Consider the following 22,949-nt stretch of genomic DNA (forward strand, 5'->3'; position numbering starts at 1 on the left):
GCAATACCCTGTTCCATTATATCTTTTGAAAAAGTGATATTTGAATTGACAATTACAGAAGAAGCATTTGAAAAACACACCATCTTAAGAAAGAAAAATTAATGCTAATTAAGATGATGCAAAATTATCAGGCTAGCATTTTGCTACCATCCACATTAATTATAGATATAATTATATTGATGTCATTTAAAAATAGAGGGCGAGAAACACATTGCATTTTATAGCTAATTAAATAGTATATTTCACACCGCACATTCCATACAAGACAGGAAAGGACTTTCTGAGCAGGAGTCCAGTCTTCTGATGCCATAAGCAACCACATTTTGGGCTGGTTCATGGACCTCCCCAGTAAGCAGCAGTGGGGAGCACAGCCTTGCCCCCCATGGCCTGGGCAACACAGTAATTTAACCGCCTGGCTGGTGACAAAGCCTGAAGACTAGCACGAAGTGAGAAGCTTCAGGGGAACAGCAGCACATTCACAGACACAAGGTATTCTCTATGGATTACAGATCCACCAATTTATCTTTTCCTGGACTGTAACTTATTTTATGAATCACAGAATCATAAAATCATAGAATGATTTGAGCTGGAAGGGACCTTAAAGCTCACCTAGTTCCACTCCACTGCCACAGGCAAGGACACCTTCCACTAGACCAGGTTGCTCAAAGCCCCATTCAACCTGGCCTTGAACACTGCCAGGGATGGGGCAGCCACAGCTTCTCTGGGCAACCTGTGCCAGGGCCTCACCAGCCTTGCAGTGAAAAACTTCTTCCAGTAAATTGATTAGCTAATAACTATACCTTCAGTGTTTTGGCCCCAGAACAAATGCAGAACAGCCATGCAGGAAAGGCACACCACAGCTCCAGCAGGCAGTTTCTGTGTCTCCATCAAAGAGGACTTTTTGGAAGACTGATGTTTGACAGGCAAGTCTATCCCGTATCAGAGAATCACCACACTAACTCTGCAGGAAAAAACACCCAGTTCCAATACACCACTATACAAAGAAAAGCTCTTTAGGAGTAGAATTAAAAAAAAACCGATCTGATTTTCATTCCTATTTGTGCAGTATGCAATCTAATCATATGAAAAGAAAGAAATGCACATACACTTTCCTCACTTCTGCCAAAGCTCCTGCAGCCTCCAGCCATTGACAGGAACGGGTAGACATCAGCAATATCTGTGTAAGAGTCCTTCAGAGATGCAGTCCTTCATCCAGAGCCTTTGGGGTTGGATGTATCTGGCCCTGCTTTAATTTCAGATAATTTATAGAACAGGGTTTAATTTTCACTACTCTAACAGCTTCTTTTTGCCCTGAAGGAAGATTTTTAAACTAAAACCAAACAAACCCATCAGAAGGATATTAACTCCAGTCAAGGGTTAACCTTCAGTTTACTGGATAACCTGTAAGACATGTCCAGTTCCAAGCCCCTGAAGAGCTCAGGGGTTTCCCTGCAGCCATTCTGGAAGCAGGGATCAGATTTATTTTTAAGAAAGAGGTTATGCCAAAATCATTAATGCCATGAACACAACTCACCCCATCCCACAGTCATCACTGAACAGCACAGGTGCTGCCAAGCCAGAGCTGACTTTCACATTTTGGGAAGTTCATATGAAACTTGTTCTGCCATTGCCTCAACCTCTAACCACCACTGCCAGAATTCCCTTATCCTGGTGCTCAGCCCCAAGGAGAAAAACATTGTAATTTAGAGTGCTTCACCATAATCCAGGAGAACACTGTTATTACCACCAGCTATCACAGATTGAAGTCAGTAATCGGAACTATACTAAATGGTAAACATAATAAAAATGAAATATAAGAAAAGAAAATGGAAGGGAAAGGGAAGAAAGGGCAGAAATGGGACTTCAGTGAAAACAAAAGAAGAAGAGAAAAGAGAAGAGAGAGAAAAGAAGGGAGAGAGGAAGAGGAAAAACTAAAAATTAAAGTAACAAAAAAATTAAAAAAGAAACCTGGTTGGCAGCATCTACTGGGAAGATGTACAGTACCGACTGTGGGGATCTGCAGGAAACACTGGTGTTTAGCAAGGTTTCCAAGGAACTTGGAACTTGGTTTTATCATGTTCAGAAAACAACACTGGGAAATATGCTGGCATCACCCCTTTTGCTGACAGCAAGCACACCTTCTCACTACTCAAACCTTTGTGCTCCACCAACAGAATCCTTTGTCCTTCTCAAAACCAGTGTTATTCTATAAGGCTTTCAGGTGCGTTCAGCATTTTGAAATGAAAAAAACCTGTTTTTTTTGCTCCACAGGTAGGGATTGTGGAGGGTTTTGTGTGCGTGTTTTGGTTTGGGCTGGTGGTTTTTTGGGGGGTGGGGGTGTCTGTGTTAGTTTGGGGAAGGATTAATAATTTTTTCAGATAGCTGTCACTTCATAAATGATGGTTATTTACACATCTGCAGCACAAAGCTGTTGTTGCTTCCAGGATCTCACAATGCTGTGCCAAATTCACACTTGTCAGCAGGTACCACACAAACACTCAGATTCTGCATTTTATCCACCCAGACCTCCTTACTGTGAATGTTACACATCCAGTGCTTGTCTTCCTGCATTCCCTGGTGACTATTTCTGACAGTGTAAAGAAGCAGCAATTCCATTTTTCTATGGTCTCTAAAAAGAAGACGTTATTCTACTTCTACCTCTGCTAAATGAAAGATACTGCTATTTAACATGCAGGCATGGCTCCTTTGTTCCCCATTAATCAAGTTATCATAACAGTGCTAAAGATCACTGAGGGCTCCATTGTACTACCTCCTGAGCAAATCCAGAATATTAAGACAGTTCCCACCCCAAAGGTTTATCACCTGAGTCCATAATAATGATGTAAAGCCTACAATGGGAATCATATAGCAGCAAAGTGGACTAAGAAAATATGAGCAATAATTAGTTTCATTCATAATGGGTCTGTTTAGGAGATGAAAAGCTGCAGAGAAAGCCAAGTCAGGGAAAATAGGAGATTGTAAAGGTGAAACAGGCAGAAAGAGCAAAGAAGGGCTAAGTTTTGGATAACCCCTTAAAAAACCTAGTATTTACCTAAGGTACTAGAATTAATAAAATCACAGCACTAAACTCATACAGTCTGTAATGGGTGCTGTGTTTCCTCACCCAGTGAGCTCTTCAAGCTGATTATTGGGTTGGGATCAACTGCACAAGTACTGTGCAACTCCTCTTTCTGTGTGGAACTTGCATCATTTGCATAGATAAATGTCTAATTATCACTAAACTAAAAGCTTTGTTCTATTCAATTTTGTACATAAAATGCTTTTAGATGACTTAGTGGCGGCCTTCCATTACAGAAACGTCTCTTGAGTCAGACACCCCATATTCCCATCCATTCCCAGCAGTAAGCAAATTATCACAGCATACCAATAAATTCTTGCAGACTGAGAGTTTATAAATTATTTTCTATATACTGCTACACAGAGAGTGCTCCTATTCAAAAAGGCATTTGAAGACATATGCATTTACTGTGAATAGGAAAAAATTGAAACTATGAAATAGAACGGTTTCTGAAAGACCCATTATTTGGAGCTAACTGGGGAAGAAAAACCCCTCTAACAAGCCTTATTGTGTGTGCTGGCTTTTTGAGCTGCCAGTGAGTACTGAGTGAACCTCCTGTATAAAACGTTGCCAGAAGGAAGTCATGTTCCCCTTGCACATTTACTTAAACATATAGAACAACACGTTCGTTCCGATCTGCCCCTGCCCCAGCTAAGTTCATACCCAGCAAAATCCCAGCTGATGCAATTGCACATTCATTTAAAACGAATCTTGACAAAAAGCTCCTCATCCTGTGGGAAAAACAATGTTCCTTCCGAAAAATCCTCCCATGCAGAGCTGCCATGCGCACAAGATGCCAACAGCCTAGGCAACCAGTAATCGAGGACCAGAGCCCCATGCCACCTGGGGGAAGGTTTTACACAAAGCATGTTTATTGCACTTGCCAGCTCAGCCCTCTATGCTCGGCAAACCAATATAGGCTGTAAAACTATGAAAATCCCCCAGACTAGCACCTTTGCTTGGAACTCCAAGTGCCCCCTGGGACACTGAGCAGGAGGTGCAGAGCTGCTGTTGTCATGCAGGATGCTGAGAAATCGTCACATGGTCACAGCCACACTACTGCTTATACCTCACTATTCTTCTCAGTATGGAAAAAACACCACAATATTTATCCAGAGGATAAATCCAGAGCATCCCACAGAGCATCCCATTCTGGGGCCCCCAAATTAAGGAAATGGGGCTGTTGGCACAAGTCCGGAGGAGGGCCACAAAGATGCCCCAAGGGCTGGAGCACCTCTAAGACAGGCTGAGAGAGCTGGGCTTGTTCAGCTTGGAGAAGGCGGCAGCTCTGCGGAGACCTACAGCAGCTTCCAGTGCTTAAAGGGGCCAACAAGAGAGCTGAAGAGGGACTTTTTACAAGAACAGGTAGGGATAGGACAAGAGGGAATGGATTTAAATTGACAAAGGGAGCATTTAGATTTAGGTATCAGGAAAAAGTTCTGTGAGGGTGGTGAGGCCCTGGCACAGGCTGCCCAGAGAGGCTGTGGCTGCCCCATGGCAGGCAGTGTTCAAGGCCAGGTTGGATGGGGCTTGGAGCAACCTGGTCTAGTGGAAGGTGTCCCTGCCTGTGGTAGGGGGGGCTGGAACTGGATAAGCTTTAAGGACCTTTCCAAACCAGACATTCTGTGATTCTGTGAAGCATCTCAGAAATTAAGGCAGCCCTTTTCAGCTCTTGATTTTGTTACTCTAAGGCTTGCAGTTAGCTTTCCTGAGGACACACAGGACACACACTCTGACAATGGAGCTGACTCACATACTGATAAAAAAATGCTTTACCCCTCCAGACTTTTCATGGCTGCTCCCTCAGGCATAATGCAACCAAATGGAGAAGCAGGTGGCAGCACGTGATAGCACAGACACTGGGACTGCAGGACACATTACCTGAGCAGGGAGCACCGCAGGACCCTTTTCAGGGCTTTGCACAGCACAAGAAAGGGTCCTCGTCACTTTACTGGCAATATGTTTTCTGACAAAAAAGCAGGTTCATCTCTAGGACAACTGAAGCTCCTAAGAGGAGAACAGGCACAAGGTGCTAAACAGAACCTGTTTGTGTGGGCAGCCAGGAGGAGAGCAGCTGCTGACCTGCGGTGCAATTGTGAACCTGTACAATTCTCTAGCACTTCTTTTTAATAATATCCCTCTCTTGCCTGTGTGGGATCACACAATTTGATTACTGCTGTGAAGACACTCCCAATAACCACAGTAACAGATGACATTCCTATGGTAACGTGATGAAAGCCCCTGAGGTATACCCCTCAGTCTGACTGTAGGCAGGGAAACCAGACGACTGTGTCACCCTCTACCAGGCCATCAAAAGGAACAGATTTCCTTTAAAATACTACAAAACCTTGAGTCAGCTGTGGGGAAAAAAGGCATAAGATTGATGGGTCAGTGCCCTCTGTCTGAGGCTGAATAGTAGCTGTTTTCCCATGATCTGGGTGTAGTCACTGCTTTCTTTAATCAGGTAACTTCCTCCTGAAAAACATCACTCTTGAAGCAAGTTCACATGCTGCCCACACCTCAGGAGATGCACAGACATGGTATTTTAGCCCTTAGAGCCATATCCACACTGTACCTTTTCCAAGGACAGGCTTTGCATTTTTCCCCTCCATATAAAGCGAAGAAAACAGTTCTACGATTGCTTTTTATTTCAAACATCATTAATAACCAAGTAAGGATAATCTGAAATGCCCATACCAACACAGCAGCAAAACCTCCACAGTTTTATACTCTGAAAACAATTTTCACATGAAGGGAATCTGTTAACATATTTCATTTTTCTTAATTCTTAAAAGAAATTCGTATTTTTACAGTCTCATTATCCTTAAGTCCTTTACAACAATCCTTAGGTCTTTAAAACACTTTGTTAGCTGTGAGATATTTACCCCTGCCTCAAGGCAGATCGCTCCCATGCATCGTACTTGACTCTAATGAGCAAGGTATTATTCTTGCTTCATTTTCATTCCACAGTAGTTTTGTTCTTCAGCTATTTCTGTAACCACACAGCCCCCCCATTTCCCCGCCCCCAGCATTTACATTCCTTAGCTCAGTTCTAATTTCTCATTAGAAGAGAATTTAATAAAGATAACTTTTAATGGGAGTTGTGCATGAGCACTAAAGGATGAATAATGTTCTGTATGTTGGTCAGGTTTTCCTGGCAAGATCTCCACCAGATGACAGATACTGCTCTTTGCTCATGCAAATACAGAGAAGAAGAGCCTCTTCACCCTGCAAGTGCACACCACAGATTCATCTGTGGTTTCTGGCTGATGCGAGATGCATAAAGCAGACTGGAGCCAAAATTTCTTTAGATATGAAATATACTGGCTTTAGAAAGCTCAGAAAGAATGTTTATATTTGTCAGTAATTAGGTTTCTATAGGATAAAGAGCCCATATACACACTCACAATCCATCTATCTTTATAGTCCTAACCTGTCCTGGGTTCAGCAGTAGCAGTTTTTCTCCTTCTTAGTAGCTGGTGCAGCGCTGTGTTTTGATTTCCAGCCTGGGCAGAGAGCTGATAACACCGACTGGTTTTAATTTTTGCTAAGTAATGTTTATTCTGGCTAAGGACTTTGTGAGCCTCATGCTCTGCCAGGGAGGAGGGGAGGCCAGGAGGAAGCAGAGACAGGACACCTGACCCAAGCTAGCCAAAGAGGTATTCCATACCACAGCACGTCATGCCCAGGGAGGTAACTGGGAGTTACCCGGAAGGGCACGGGCTCTCTTCTGGAGGGTCGAACTCGTTCGGAGGTGGTATTGTATTCTCTGTTGGGATGATGGTTGGAGGGAAGTCAGGGCCAGTCGCTGGTGACCCGAAGATATCTAGTTGATGGGCTATAAAAGTATTACACAGCAGGCAACAGCATACAATTAAGTTCATTGGCTGTTTTCCCCTAAAATCAAATCCCCTTGAGGTATACATCTGAATTCCCCATCTTCCCGCATTACCCACCAAGTATATCTGGGTCCCTGAGCAAAAGCAATCCCACGAGTGGGTTTGCCTTTACCTGAAGCAGAAATAACCCAGACTGTCTTCCCCAGCAAATTCTTCATGTAAAACAGCCAATGAACTTAATTGTATGCTGTTGCCTGCTGTGTAATACTTTTATAGCCCATCAACTAGATGTCTTCAGGTCACCAGCGACTGGCCCTGACTTCCCTCCAACCATCATCCCAACAGAGAATACAATACCACCACTGAACAAGTTCGACCCTCCTGAAGAGAGCCCGTGCCCTTCCGGGTAACTCCCAGTTACCTCCCTGGGCATGACGTGCTGTGGTATGGAATACCTCTTTGGCTAGCTTGGGTCAGGTGTCCTGTCTCTGCTTCCTCCCGGCCTCCCCTCGTCCCTGGCAGAGCATGAGGCTCACAGAGTCCTTAGCCAGAATAAACATTACTTAGCAACAATTAAAACCAATCTGTGTTATCAGCTCTGCTCCCAGGCCGAAAGTCAAAACACAGCGCTGCACCAGCTACTAAGAAGGAGAAAAACTGCTACTGCTGAACCCAGGACATAACCTCAAACCTGATACTGAGGAGGAAGTGAGGTTTGGAGACCTGACGGTCACCTAGGATTTTCCCATCTCTTTCAACAGACAGAGAGGGGTTTTCCTACCATGCGCAGAAAGAAAGGGAAACATGACAAACACCCAAGGCATAAAGAGAACCTTCAACCTTGATCATATGCAGTCTGATTAAAATGCTAGCACTTCCATCTCCTAAGTCAAATTTAGAAAGATAGTAATGTTTGGGATAAATATCATGGACAACCTTACCTCTAGAAAAAATACGTGAGCTTGGTCTAAGGTCCTGCCTCCTCTCATCTCTTTTTAGCAGATGTGGCACTAGGAAATGCCACCCTCATCAAGCATTACCCAATGGGTACATGGTCAAAAGACCTTCCTGGAAGAGATGCCAGCACAAATATAAGGTCCTGCTGAGGCATCTCTAAGGCTTTTAAAATTGCAGTGTGTGAAGGCAAGAACAGCCCTCTGCTCTGGGATGTGTCAGAAGCTGAATGATGGGAGCTGAAGTCCTTAATTTGAGAAAGCTGTCAGAACTAAGGGTAAGAAGAAGAGAAGGGTTTTTTGAAGGTAAAGCAAAAAGTAGAATGGTCAGCAGCCACACATCGCTCAGTGCCGCAGGCTTCTGGTCCTGCTGCTGCATGCTACAGCATCCCTGGGTAAAAGTAACCTAACTAGAAGTTTACATTGCAAAACTCAACTAAACCCAAATGAATCAGCTCTGCTAATTTGAATCCAAGGCATAGAATATGCAAAGTTTACTGTTATTTATACAGAGAGCAGGTACAGTCATCAGCAGTACAATGAGCTACATGACTGCCATTTACCTCTTCACTCCCTTTCAAACATACACAAGACACAAGTGAAACACTCCACGCCCCCACTATTCGAATTTCCACTAATGACAAAACCTCAGCTTGCATGAATGCATTACGTGTTTATTTTTCACATACGCATTTTAGAAACAGGTGAATTCAGCCATAAGTCACGTACATTCTCACCCATTTCATCTTAAAAAAGATTTTTCCCCCACAATGCCATAAAACAGATTAAAATTTGTGATCAAATCTTCTAACGTTAGTATCTGAAACTTCAAATGCATTTCTCCACACTCTAAACAGCAGGAATATATTCAATATATTCACGTGGCTACTCTACTGGACCTACTGTTACGCACTGATATGTTCTCAAAATATGCAGCTATTACTTGAAAAAATGGCCAAGTACTCCTAAAACTCTAAATTTCAAAATCTCAAACATTCTGGAACTTTCCTTAATATGTTTGCTAATTGCTGCTAGTTTGTTTTTTTTTTTTTTATAGTGACCCAACATGGCCACATTTGAGGTCCATTAGCTGTTGATTCCTGAGGGATTCCCATTTCTATCAGGGGGCAAAACCAGAGGGTCCCCAGGAGGAAATGCTGCCACAAATAACACTGCTTTTTATTTATTTTTTTTTTAATTTTACCTGATTTCCTCCCATGCCGTGGCAGTTGAAAATGCCCACTTTTTCATTTTCCTTGCGGCCCATGTTGTCTAAACACTGGTTGGTTTCAACATTCCTGATCTGGAGAAAGAAAGAGATTAAATGTTCCTTGAAAACAAATGCCTGTAAATGTCATATTTGTGCAGAAAAGATCACGGCGCTGTAGGAGGAAGTCCATTATCCATGCACTTGAGTATACGAATACATTTTAACTTGCAATCTGCAAATATGTCACACTCCCAAATGAAAATAATTACAAAGAATACAATGAGATTTTAAATTACGTATTAAGTGTAAGTATGAACAGCATTCAAGGCAAATCTCATTCGATGCCTTGCATTGTTTTTTTAACAAATATAATACGCTTTTACTTCTAAACAATGCAAAAATATCATGGGCTTGCCCGCGATACACACTTTTATTTCCTTCTAGCAGGGCTGACTCTATTGTGAGAGAGAAAAACTGAGTATGAACAGCAGCGGACATCTGACTCATTCAGAGCAGAGGCCGTTGGAAGGCTTTTTGACTAACTGCATGCTTTTTAGAAGCTTTAAAATAAATGAATCTATCCATTCTCAGAAAGAACAAACACACCTAGCAAACACCTCTGGTTAAACAGAGCATTTCCACACCAGTTGGGCTGATGCAGCTGGGAGGAAGACAGCATTACAAGCACGTTGCCTGTGATGCAGCGCACAATGAGTTCCTACCAGTGATGCTCAGCTCATGCAATTGCAACAAAAGACCATTAGAGCCAGAAGCAATGAGGAGCAGCAGGGTAAATACCAGAGCATTGCTGCTCTAAATGTTATTTTTAGAATACACTTTTATCCAGGAAAACGGCTGGGTATAAAAGCAATCAATCAATTCCAGCCTCGTAGGAGAGGAGAAGCAGGAGACACCACAGTCTCCCTGAAGCTCTCCAACCTTGCAGCCTCCACAGTGGTGTGTGCTTTCAGTCTGTACCACATGTGCATTTAATATTATTTTTCTTAACCCTCCTCATACACCTGTCAGCAGAGCTGTATAAACACAGCTCCCCTGGCTCCTTCTCACTCTCATCAGCACAGGCTGATTTTCTTACTAATGTGTGCAAAGCAAAAACACACCTCAGGGTCCCACACTCCATCCATAAAACTGGCAGGAAACCCTGTATTTTGAGAGATCTCAGTGGCATCTACTACAACTCTCAGTCATCTGCGATGCTCCATGCTACAGCTGAACTCAGGACAGAGGCTCAGCAGGCCCAGCTGTCAGCACTAAACTAATGCCACCAGACTGGGCTTGCCAAGGAAAATGAGAGTGAAATCTGATTAACGACGCTGAGGCAGAGCAGCTCAGCAAAGCTCACTTGGTTGCTTCTTAATCTGCTCTAAGGCTGTTAATAACACAGAAAGGAGTGGCACCACCTTGTGCTGGTGTGTAACCTCTTGGAGGCTCATGATCTTAATTGCTCAATCCTCCAAGAGCTGCCAAAATCAGGAGGACTGTTGGCATGTGCAGCCTGGTCACCCACCCAGGGGTTCAAGACCTCAGGCACCAGCTGATAACCACACTGCTGGTTTCCACCACTGCTTTTAAAACAAATGGCCCCTCTTTAGAGACATGTACCCTCGCCCTACAAGCAGCTACATATGTGTGTCTTTCTGGCATGTACATGCCAGGAATCAGCCGCAGCATTGCCAGCAGCAACCAGCTCACGGGCAAACCTTCCTCCTCTTCTTCCTCTCTCCTCCTTCAGCACATGCCACTCTGCAGATTACCAAAGAAACTGCAGATCGCCAACCTGTAACCTATCAATTACCTCATGATAATCCCAGGTTTTTTCCTCAAATAACCTTTTTTTGTAGAAATAATTTCAAGTGTATCACAAGAACGGCAGTTTTCTTTTCTGGCAAACCCTTGATTCACTAAAACTGGGAATAAAATAAATACTGCCTTGAAAACTCAGCGATGATTATTTCGTCTCAGGTTTACAAAATAATTCTTGTCTCATGTTTACTTTGTATTCAATGCTACACAATTGAAATGTAAAAAAGAGCATTCAGTATTCACCACATTTTGCACATTTTATTCTCATTCTGAGGTATATTCAAACTAATACAGTCCCTGTATATAAGTTATGTTCTAACTGAATAGCAAATTTAGTTGCAAATAAGGGCTTGGCAACCTTTAGGATCAACCTGTTAAGCATACAATTAATGTGCTTCAGAAACTACTCAAGAATTTCGGTTCTGTATAGGAACACACTTTAGAAATCTCACTTACAAACTGTGCATTTCATTTATAAAAACAACAGGCATATATCAATTAGTTGCGCAACAGCCAAATAAAAACCAAATTAAAATGTAAACCAACACTATTATTTCTAACAGGTTGAGCTGTGCAACTGTGCCATGTGTGAACATTGTCCTATTTGAAGTCACAACTGCACTATCTTGCAGGAGGTCATAAACAAGGATGTTTATACCAAATCCGTCGAAATGATTCACACTTTTTGTCACTGTCTATATTAGAAAAGAACAAATTATGCATTCGCACAATATATTTGGAGGCCTGGTGTTGAACACTCCTTACATTTAGATTGCACTATACTGAAGAATAATTTTCTCAGATTTATTACTGAGCCTGATTCTTAGCAGCCAGCAAACCCATGCTCCCACCTGCAGGCTGCTGAGCGTCATATTCTCTTTTCTTTCTCTTTCATCATTTTTTGAGCCACAGAGAAGTGCATTCCTCTCCTGACTAGCCACCGCCTCGCATGGTGCATCTCACATAGCCCCTGGGCACATTATGGACCATTTGTGGACTAACGATGCCAGCTGCACAGGCAAGCCAGTTTGTCCCACCTGAGATTACATCTCTGCTGAAAGAGGGGGAAAATGACTGAGAAATGCACTCCTGATGTTTTAGAAATTGTCCATTACTGCTGATGATGGTACCTGAGCTTCAGATCTAAAAATCCACTTTACTGCTCAACTGGCAGTCAGCAGCTACAATAGTCAAGTGTGATTTTTAATTTTTAGATCCTGCCTGAACTGCTGTTTCCATAGAAACTGAGGCTGTGTTGGTAAAAATAAGGTGTTTTAATAACTATTTTATTACTTTCTTATACTTTTATTTTCCAGTCTGACAATATCGTACAAAACCTTATTATTTGACGCTTGTTAGATGAGTTCCTTCCTTGCTGTAAACACCATGTTTCACTTTTTCTTGTCATAGTTAAACTGGAAACCCTACTGTGGCTTTTATTTGGCACTACAACTGCAAGTTTAAGTAGTAAGCTACTTTCCTGGATGTAAAAAAGTAAAATTTGATCATTTGACTGCTTTTTTATCCGTGGTGATCTTTAAATCAAGCCATTCAAGAGCTTTTAAAAGTCAGCGTAATTACAACTCAACAGAATATTTTTAACAGTGAGCTATCTGAATCTGAAAAAGATTCCAGCTTTGGGTGGTACTAGAACTACTGGATTATTCAGAATGTCTGTGATACCCAGCTCCAGGCAGCCCTGCTGGAAAACACAGCATCAATGAGCAAACATATTTCTTTTAGAAGAAAAAAGCAAAAAACCACAAAGCTTCTTCTACTCTACATGTAAGCGATAAGTGATGATGGAAAGTTTCCTTCGACTACTGCATATTACTTACTTATTTAAAAATGTTAGTTGCAAACCTCTCTTTTCCAATACACTACTCAATTTAAAAGATAAATTTTTAACGGTGAATGTATACATTCAGAATAGCAATGCCTTCCTACGAAGATTTAGAGACTATGCAACCTGCTCAGAAGTAAAGATAGGTTAGATGCAGGGACTGCACACAAGCACTTCACTCCTTTCCCCAAAACTAACTCATCTCTCAGCAGTTCCCCCCCTTATGCTGTGTACTTACTGTTTTAGTGTAACCAAAGGAAATGGTTCATACCTCACCAAGCGAGTAATAGCGCCGCGGAATCTGGGAATCAGGATAGATGTTTTCCAAGTACCACGAGAAGGGTTTACACTTCAGATTTTCTCTCAGTGCTTTCCTGATGGATACATCACCATAATCCACCTTAACAACACCTGGAATTGTTGAGAGAAGAGATGATCAAAGCACAGGTTTTGTAAAGCTGCAGAGCATGCATCACAGATTCTTCTCCCATTGTCATGACTTCCTTTTTATCAATACCCACTTGCTGGAACTATTGTGCAGCAGTATGTGAATGTATATGCAGCTGCCACACCATAGATCTTTACAAGCATTAAATGATTAATTTTTGCAATTTCAATTTTGCAAATTGAATCATAGAATGGTTTGGGTTGGAAGAGATCTTAAAGATCATCTAGTTCCAACCCCGGAATATTATTTTTCTTCTCTTCAGATTATTTTATCAATCTGGAAAGGCAGGGCCACTGAACTCCTTGATTTCTTCATATTCTAAAATAAAGAAATCCATTTATATTTTTACAAACCATTTTTTCCAAAGCATCTTGCTGGGTTTTCCAGCACCCTGCTGAGAGAAAGAACTTGTGTGAGGCATGGCTATCTTGCTGTGTAATCTAGATCAGCCCTTGGCTGATTTCAGCTGCAAGGGTACATTCTCTATCTGAGGAACCCTGTTGCTCCTTCCCTCCTGTGCCCCACAGGGTCCCACAGACCTCCGGCTCAGCCCACAGTACAACTCCCAGTATAGCTATCATCAACACTATTATAAAATTAAATGTCTCCTGTAATAAGGCAGGGAAGGGGGAACAAAGTGGCAGGTTTCTGCAGAGAGCAGCCAGTAGACAGGACCCACCTCTATGCTGACCCAGCACCCCTATCACAGGCAGGGCACTGGTGGCATGGTCCTCCTAAAGGGAGAAGACATCACATCTCATCAGTTAAATTGTCGCCTTGTCTGGTGGGGCCATTCCTACTGCAAAACTACACATCAGAGACCTGAGCCAGCAGCATCCTGCTGGCCATCACGAGTGGTGCATGGGCCACAGATCAGAAATACAGGTCATGAAGAGAAAAAACCCAACAGAATTCTCAGCAATAAGAGGAGAAATCAGTTGGAAATCCCCCACTTATATAGATGAGGCTCTCAGTGATATGGTTTAGTGGTGGTCTTGGCAGTCCTGGAGTAATGGTTGGACTTAAGATCTTAAAGGTCTTTTCCAAACTAGCTGATTCTGTGATTCTATGTACCAGTGGTGGAAGACCATGAACACCTGCCTGATTTCAAAGCTATCTGTTTAATCTGTATGAAAACATTTTTGCTATGAGAAAATAGACTATTAACAAAAAAATAAAAAATGTTTTTCAGGTAAGCTTTAACAGGCAAGGGTCTGCAATTACTGCCTCTTCTGGTAAAAAAGACGTGCACTACCGCTATTATTTGTGCTGCTCAATCCTTATCTATAATTAAGCTAATCTTCCTCATGGGAAGGCACTGGAAGTGCTAGCAGAAAAGCAGTATCTGTTTCATAGTGCTTTGTACTGCGGGGATCTGATGAAGCTGAACATGAGGAAAAAAGATATTAGCATAGTTATATTCTGAGATGGCAAACAGCACAGCCTACCCCCATCGTCTGCACACACTTTGATATTTGAGTTACGAACCAAATCAGAAACACTCTCTCAATAAAAATACCCTGTGGATCAACCAAACACCTTGTTTCAATTTTGCTTTACAATTCTCACAGGGATTTTTATTTCTGCGCTTAGTTCAGCCCTGAAATTGCTGGATTAGAAAAAGGAATAAATGTTTTTCCACTCAATCTGATTCCACTTCAGCTTGAGTTTGCTGTCATTAAACAAACTCCAGCTTTCATAAAACACAGCTGCAGATACCGGTAATCCTTGGTGGGTGTGGCACACTCACCTCACTGGGGCAGGTTTATTTTGAGGCTTTTCAGGTCCTGCAACCACACATTAGACGCAGACACCATGGTCACTGTACCCAAGGTCACCGAGGCACTGACACAACCCCTTTAATCCAAGCTATCCTTTCCTTTTCTCTCCACAGGCTCCTAACACACATTGATAGTACTCCCTGCTAAAACCCTGACAAGTTCTTTCCCAAGGCTCTATTATACATAGTTCTCATCTTGCACAAACTGGGCTGGCTCATTTTGTGGCAGTCACTCGAGTTACATGTGGCAACGCCAGCACCCTCCTGCTTCGTCTTCAAGCAAGGTCCTAATTTGTACAGTTCTCCATTAAACCTTTACACTACCTTCTGCTCAACTTAAACCGAAGCTATTATGAATCAATACTTATTTATTGTCACTACTTGCTAAGGAATCGATGGGACTCAGAGGAAATCTAAAAATAATTAATGACTAATAAGGCTGTTACAGTTAAATAAGAAAACATAAGTAAAATGTCCTTGGGTGAAAAAAAATACAGAAATCTCATAAGAAGCTACAGGATGTGTAGTGTGCAAAAGAATGTATTAAAAACATCTCAGGAGAGAAGCAGATTGTTTTAGCAGAGCAGTAGATGAGCTCCAAGTAGAACAAATTAAATGGTTGTAGCATTGCATTGCAGCTGCATTTTTTTCTAACGTGCATGACCTGCGAATAAGCATACAAGGGCATAGTTCCAAAATTTATAGAATCATAGAATAGTTAGGATTGGAAAGGACCTTAAGATCATCTAGTTCCAACCCCCTGCCATGGGCAGGGACCATTTCTGCAGAACAAGAGAGCAATTCATGGTGACAAAGATTAAAAACAAAAAAGCAAACAAAAAAACCCATAAACAAAAACCCCAAACAAACAAAAACCCCACAACCCTGGAACGGACTAGAAGGTGTAGAACTGAGAATAATTTGCTTTATGTAAGAATACCACTTTGAAAAATTAATCCAAATTAGGCTTTTGCTATCTTTTGCTGCCTTGAAAAGCCTAAGACAAAAGTGTGTGTCATTGAAGCGATATTCTAGTGCATTCAAAGGGGGAGAGCAGTGTGACCAGAGAAGCCAGAATATGCACATCTGCCCGTAGTTTAGCTTTGGAGGCCTGTACCACTTTGCACAGAAGCCAGCTCATTATCCAAGGTGCTCCCTTTAAATGAGAAATCTAAGAACCAAGTTGGAGGCCACGGGAAAGCTCCAGAGATGACGATAGTTTAGTTTGATTTAGTTTTGATTTTTTTTCACCACCAATGCAATATTCAAAATTATATATGTTCCACAGGACTGAAGACGGCAAAGAGCTAAATTTAAAATGAGTCTGCAACACCCGGGTGCCTGGTTTGGCACACATGACAGAGAAGCAATGAGAACATTTGCCAACAATTTTGGAAAAATACTAGTTGCTGTATTAATATGATTCAACCGGTGCCGGGGAGGATGCCTCTCTCCAGCACACTGTGTTGCCTTGCATTCAAGGAGCCAGAGGGTGGCTGCCAGCAATTTGCAGCATGAGAGAAAAACTCCATCCCTCACAGACAAGGGCAGAGCATAGGCAGGTCCTGCAGTGTTACAGTACAATCCAGGAAATTTAACATGTAATGCTCTACGCTTCTAAAATCAAAGGACTTTCAAGTCCTGTGTGTATCAAAAGCAGACACACTAATTGGTAACACATGTATTTTCTAATTACTCAAAACATTAATTTCTTGACATGTCTTATTTATATTGCCATAAAACACACATAACTCATTAATAAGTAAAATAAATGAAAAATGTGCTAACTAAAAAAAAAAAACAACATCCAAAATCACCACCTTCCCCCCTCTTTCTGAGGAGTTCTTGTATCCACTCGCGAGCAATTTAGGATGAATATAGGTAGTGGATTTCTAACATAAAATACAGTATGGAATGAAGATTCTGAACTTCTCATGAGAAAACTTCAGCTATATAAGCTTGGAGAAAACCTGCTTACAAGTTCTGACATTAAAAAAATAATTATTATCATTCCAGAAAATGAGTCAATATTAGCAATATTTCTGTGAATAAACAGTTGCATGACACTGTGTTGCACTTTTAAAGCTTATTCTATGTCAAAAGATTAAGACTTTAAAAGTTGTTTTACCCTATAAACATACCAACGTTGTATGATACTTATACACACATATTCTAGAAAGACAGAGGATAATTAACTCTTACATTGCCAATTTTGTCAAGACACTAAAGCAAAAAATATCAATTTTACTGAAACAGGTATCAATGGGAACATTATTATGGACAAAATGAATCCTTCATTGAGCTGTTTCTCTGGACCGTATCTTAGGAAAGCTTTTAAGAGAGGCAAAGGTGAAAAGAAACCTCTGACTTTAGCTTTGACCACCCAGCACCAAAGAGTAAATATTAAATAGTAAAACTGAGGTACTGGAAGAATTTTGACAGTAAAAAAAAAAAAAAAAAAAGTAAGTGTTCTTGGTAAATTTTGTCCTTTTTACTAACATGTAAGAATAACAGGAGTGATACCTGTGCTTTTGGGGCTGTAACAAGGCCAGAGCTGATTTAAGTTGTAAGAGTGCGCATGTAAAACAATGTATTTTTGTAACTGGAGAAATGACTAAATACCTTCATAAAAGACCATTACATCCATGCTGTTTTCAAATTGAAACACTGGGTTTCTATTGACATTCAATGCATTAAGACTAAACAAGTAGGTCTGCCAATCTCTATTTTGTTGCTATCTTAAATAAGTCTCATTTTGAACATCCATATGACTCTTCAGAACAGGATTGTTTCCCAAGTCAGAAACTTCATAGATAGAATCAAAGCCAGCCTTTCTCCTCAGGGTATTCAAATACAGGTTTTGTATTACCCGCTATTTCAATATCAGTTACGGTATGCATGAGGGTATTATTTTTCTTATTCGATTTACATTACAGGTAAAGTAATGACGGTTTTCTTTCTACTCTTCCATATCAGCTGAAAAGCTACATTAAATCACTGGAGATTTGTAATATGGCCCACAGGTGATACCATTAGGAAAAAGTAATCTAAGGCGGCTCTGGTTGGCTGGCAATGATCTGCCAATCCACTCTTTATGCTCCTCCATTTTATTACAAATTTAATAAAAAGATCTTTGCAAATATCAGTGCTACAAATGACACAAAAGATAAAACACGAATTTGATCTCTCTTGATTCGTGTATGTTAATTACACAGGAGCACTTATGGATTTGTTGATCTACAAATGTCATCTTTCTTTTCTAAAAAAATAAAATGCACACAAAAGAGGGATCACATCTAAGAGGCCACGTTTTAAGCTTCTTTATAACCACAGCTTTAGGTTAGGGCTGTGTTAACAAGTCAAGACCTTTGGAACAACTACAAAAAAGGAACACCCAAATTCTTGCACCTCCTCTCATAATTACATTTGAATTAAATCAAGCTAGACAATCCAAGAAACTAAGTCAAACATTATTAATTCTCAAGCAGTTGCTGCTTTTAGTAACAGAGCATTCAGTAAGTCCTGACCTTTCTTTCTACAAACATTCCCTGTGGGAAAGCATCCATGGCACTTCACCACCTTCTGTCGCAAAACTACTGTGCAAAGAGGCTGATACACTGGAGATGGACATCTGTGATGGAAAGCGGGGGTAATCTCCTGTTAAAAATCAGAGTGTGATGATCCAAGAATGGGAAAGCTGTACAAGGAAGGGCTGAGACACGGAGCTTGTTCAGCCTAAAGAAGGCCCAGGAAAGGCCTTATCACCATGTTCCAGTATTTAAAGGGTGGCTAAAAAGAAGACAGAGACTCCTTGTTTACAAGGAGTCACACGGAGAAGACAAGGGATAATGGGTACAAGTTACTTCTGGGCACATTCCAACCAGATACAAGAGGACAACTTTTCACCATGAGACCAATCAGCCATTGGAATAATCTCCCCAGGGAAGTGGTGGAGTCCCCAAAGCTGGACACTTTGAAGATCTGGCTGGAAAGGGTGCTGGGACATCTAGTCTAGGTCATCCTTTGACAAGAAAAGCTGGAGCAGATAACCCTTGAGGTCCCCTTTCAACCTGTTATTCTATGAGTCTATGAATGATAGCCAAGTATTATACAAGGAAATGTGAGCCCCTGCAGAACAAAGCTGTTCCAGCACCTACTGCAGCAGCCTCCTAGGCAGCTGCTCCTTCTTGAATGATAAAAATAAATTTCAGTAGAGTAATACCAACCAGAAATGGGATCAGGGTGAATGCTTTCAGATAAGTAATTTGTTCAACTATTCACTTTTGTTCCTTTTCCACATTACTCAGTATTTTTGGTCACCGTTAACCATCAAGTGGTGTTTGAAGAGCATTATTCATTTTTAGATTGTTACATTTGATTAATTACATTAGCTGGGTGAATCTGACCAGCCAACTGAGGGACCCACAAGAGTTCACCTGGATCACACAGGAGGAGTAGGGATGGGAACAACATGACCTCCCTGGACTTAACCACAAGCCAGCCCCATCCATCCTTACATCCCCTCTCCTGGCAGTGCTGCAGCATCCCCTCCGCAGAGCACAGGCACACAGCCTCAGAAATCACCCCCAGTTTTAGCATGACTTTTCATCTCAGACACCTCCTCACCTACCCGTGAGAAAAATCTGTGTGTATATACAGACACATATAATTTTTAATTTAAAAGTTAAGAACAGTGACTAACACTGTAAAGATAAGTATCTTGCAGCACAATTGCTTTTAGTCATTTTGTTGTTGTTGGTTTTGGTTTGGTTTTTTTCCCTCAATCACAGCAGCTCAGTAAGCAAGGGCTATCAATATGATTCACATTTTCAATACTACTGTCTTAAATATAAGCAGAGAAACTATAGAAGAAAGGTATTTTTTGGATTCAGTAAGCTGTAGCTCAGCAGCTGCTGCACTGATTCTCCTCCTAGAGGTACCACAGTAAAGGTCTGTCCAAGCAGTTTCCTATACATACAGACTCAACATTTCTGGCACTTAAGAGTACCTACATGAATGCACTCACATTTGTCAAGGGAGAATTAACACATAGCCTGGGACTGAGTAACCACGAGAAACTTCTACCCTCATCTGTGATGCATTCAGCCCTACAGCTGGTTGAACATAGTTCCCAATCCCTTTGGGAACTATGATACTGAAAAAGTTGTATTAAATTTTGTACTTGCTTTCTTCCCCCCTCCTTTTTCCTTTTTCCTATTCCCTCTCTCCACCCTCCCACCCTCCTCCCCCACCCCCCCACCCCCCATTCTTTTTCCTTCTTTTTATCCCTAGCAGATGCATTTCCTACTCATCGCAGACTACGGGAGCAGCCCAATTCACAGTGCAGCGCTCTGCTCTCCCGGAAAAGTCCTCCTCGTTCTGGGTGAGTGCTTTTCTAACTGAACCAGCACAGAGCTCAGCTGTCGCGCAGGCGCCCAAGGATGACCACATGTATTTCATTGCAGGATCATAACATCTTGGGTTAAATGAACTTATTTTTGAATAAGTTGGCTTGCAGCTCTGGCAGTCCGCTAGCACTAAAATGCAAAATAGGTAAGGGAAGAGGGAAAATGTTTTATCAAGAGCTCTTGCTTCCTAAATTGATACAGTCATTATCAACCTAATTATATAATTACACTTCAAAGGAGGATTGCACATCATCTGCTGGGTAAACCCAAGTAAAACACAAGCACTTATCTTGTAATCCCAAATTAAAATCATAAAGTACTATATTTAAATTCTCAGTAATGCTTTAAACAAAGTGCTTCAAAACTAATGTAACTTTGCATTTTAGCCTGACTTTAACAGACTAGGTAGGAGATGCGAATTGAATACTAACTGATTATTAAGAAGATAAAGTGGTTTAGCAATGCATTAAGTGTATGGAGAAATGGTACTATTATGTGCATTATCTTTTTCAGCTGACTGTGCAAATGCAGGCCTATTCTGAGCATGTAATTATTTCCATTGAATTATTAGATACTGTATTCTAATGCATAAATTGACATAACTGCCTACATTTAGGAATACACAGGCTGAATGGAATAAGATGTGCTGGAACGACTTGAAAAAGGAGTGAGGCTGATAGGAACACTGTGCTGTGGGATTGGAAGAGGCTGAGAAGGTAGCTACATGGCACTCCATCTGGGTACATACAGACACACGTGTTGGAAACAATAAAATAAGACAGATGTTTTTGCATATGAGAAAAATATATTGGTGCACAAGGGCAAGGACAAGGGACAGAACATGGGGGAATGGCTTCAAACTGACAGAGGTATCAGGAAGAAGTTCTTCCCTTTGAGGGTGGTGAGGCCCTGGCACAGGTTGCTCAGAGAAGCTGTGGCTGCCCCATCCCTGACAGTGTTCAAGGCCAGGTTGGATGGGGCTTTGAGCAACCGGGTCTAGTGGAAGGTGTCCCTGTCTGTGGCAGGGGGCTTAGAACTAGACGAACTTTATGTCTCTTCCAACCCAAACCATTCTGTGATTCTATGGTAACAGCAAAGAACTACTGCCTTGCAGTCTGGCATTGCATTGGGCACATTTTGCCTCAGTGGGATGAGGCTGGCCATTTCCCTTTGGGGCACTTTGCAAGCAGTAAAGAAAAACGCTTTGCAGTCACAAAACTGTGAGGATTTGTACTGATTTGGGAGGAAAGTCAGTTACTCTGCACTGGTTTGACCTCATCCTAAACGAGACAGGCTTTGCAGTGCTGGGGATGTCAACTGTAACACAGGCAACCATACAACCATAGAATGGGATGGGTTGAGGTGGAAGGGACCTTAAATACTCAATACTCAGCAGCTCTTCAGGTTTTTGGAACAAATTCATAAATTCCTTTCCTGAAACAGACATTTCCTTTAATCCCATTTGAAGTATATCTGGCATTTCTGAGACTTTTTTTAAGCTCCCCTGAATTATCTGGCTCATAGTTTCAGGCTGCAATCATGCTGCAGACACTTAGCCTCCTAATTTGCCAAGAAAAATTGAAACCTCCTCATCGAATACAGTATTTTTACTAAACAAAAAGGTAAAAGGTCCTTACTACAATTGTTTTTTGTCATCTTACTCTCAGTTTTCAAACCCATAGCCACCTCAACAAACAGAGTGTTCACAACCCTGGGGCTGTACTCCAGACAGAAAGCAAAGCCACTCTTCACTCCAGAAGACACAGTGAAAATAAAACTGCATTGCTTCCCCACACATCAATGACAAATGACACAAATAGAGTATTTGTTCTACACGACCTGCTCCTTCAACCTCTCACCTTGTCAGAAATTAACCATTTTTTTTAACTCAAAATACTTTGCATAGATTTTTTTTTCTTTCTTTTTTTAAATATATATAGGATGTTTACACTAATTCAGCCATATCCAGCACATGTGTATGTAAAATTGTGGTTCCAAACTCACCTGAGCACATGGCATGAACAAGCTGGCAACACAGAGGGTGACCAAATTTAAAGGCAGCAGAAATAAGATTTTATTCTTGCCCGCACTCAGCTTCCGCAAAGACAAGGGAAGGCAGCAATTTTAAATATGCCTAAGACCACAGAAAATTTCAGCTGGGCTCTTCTTCAGCAGAGTTATATTTTCACATGCAGACAGCCACAAGAAAGCTAATCAGAACTCAACTGATCAAGACTTTTACCTTGAAATACAATTACTAGGTGTGCATCCTAATTATGGTGGGAGATATATTTAACACAATACCACTGTGAGCAACCATCCATTCTTCTTTCTCTTAGGACATTATCTAAGAAATCAGATGAATCAGGTCCCAGAGGAGAACTGGGCAGATGAGCGTGTGCTGATGGATAATAACTTCAGAGACCTAGTTACTAAAATACAACTTTCTTTGTTCTCCAACAGAATTATCAGATCTGTTTTTCAGATTAATAAACTAAGAGAAATGCATGCCAGATGAAAGGATAAAAAAGCAGTCTTACTTGGAACAATTTCTGACATTTAGAA

General features: G+C 41.4%; 1 protein-coding gene across 2 annotated transcripts in view; it reads right to left on the reverse strand.

Annotated features, from left to right (window-relative positions):
* Positions 1–22,949, reverse strand: part of GALNT13 (polypeptide N-acetylgalactosaminyltransferase 13) — a 144,036-nt gene that overhangs the window by 16,408 nt on the left and 104,679 nt on the right. Inside the window, exons 10-11 of one of the 2 annotated variants that reach the window (XM_065671206.1) lie at positions 13,020–13,159; positions 9,076–9,174 (exon numbers count right to left, since the gene is read on the reverse strand). In XM_065671206.1, coding sequence (XP_065527278.1) covers positions 9,076–9,174; positions 13,020–13,159 — 239 coding nt within the window. Of the gene's footprint in view, positions 1–9,075; positions 9,175–13,019; positions 13,160–20,268; positions 20,514–22,949 lie in introns of those variants that run through there. The other variant, XM_065671207.1, reaches the window with a different exon arrangement.

Source organism: Lathamus discolor, chromosome 3 (assembly GCF_037157495.1).
Source record: "Lathamus discolor isolate bLatDis1 chromosome 3, bLatDis1.hap1, whole genome shotgun sequence".
In the NCBI taxonomy this organism is placed as follows: domain Eukaryota; kingdom Metazoa; phylum Chordata; class Aves; order Psittaciformes; family Psittacidae; genus Lathamus; species Lathamus discolor.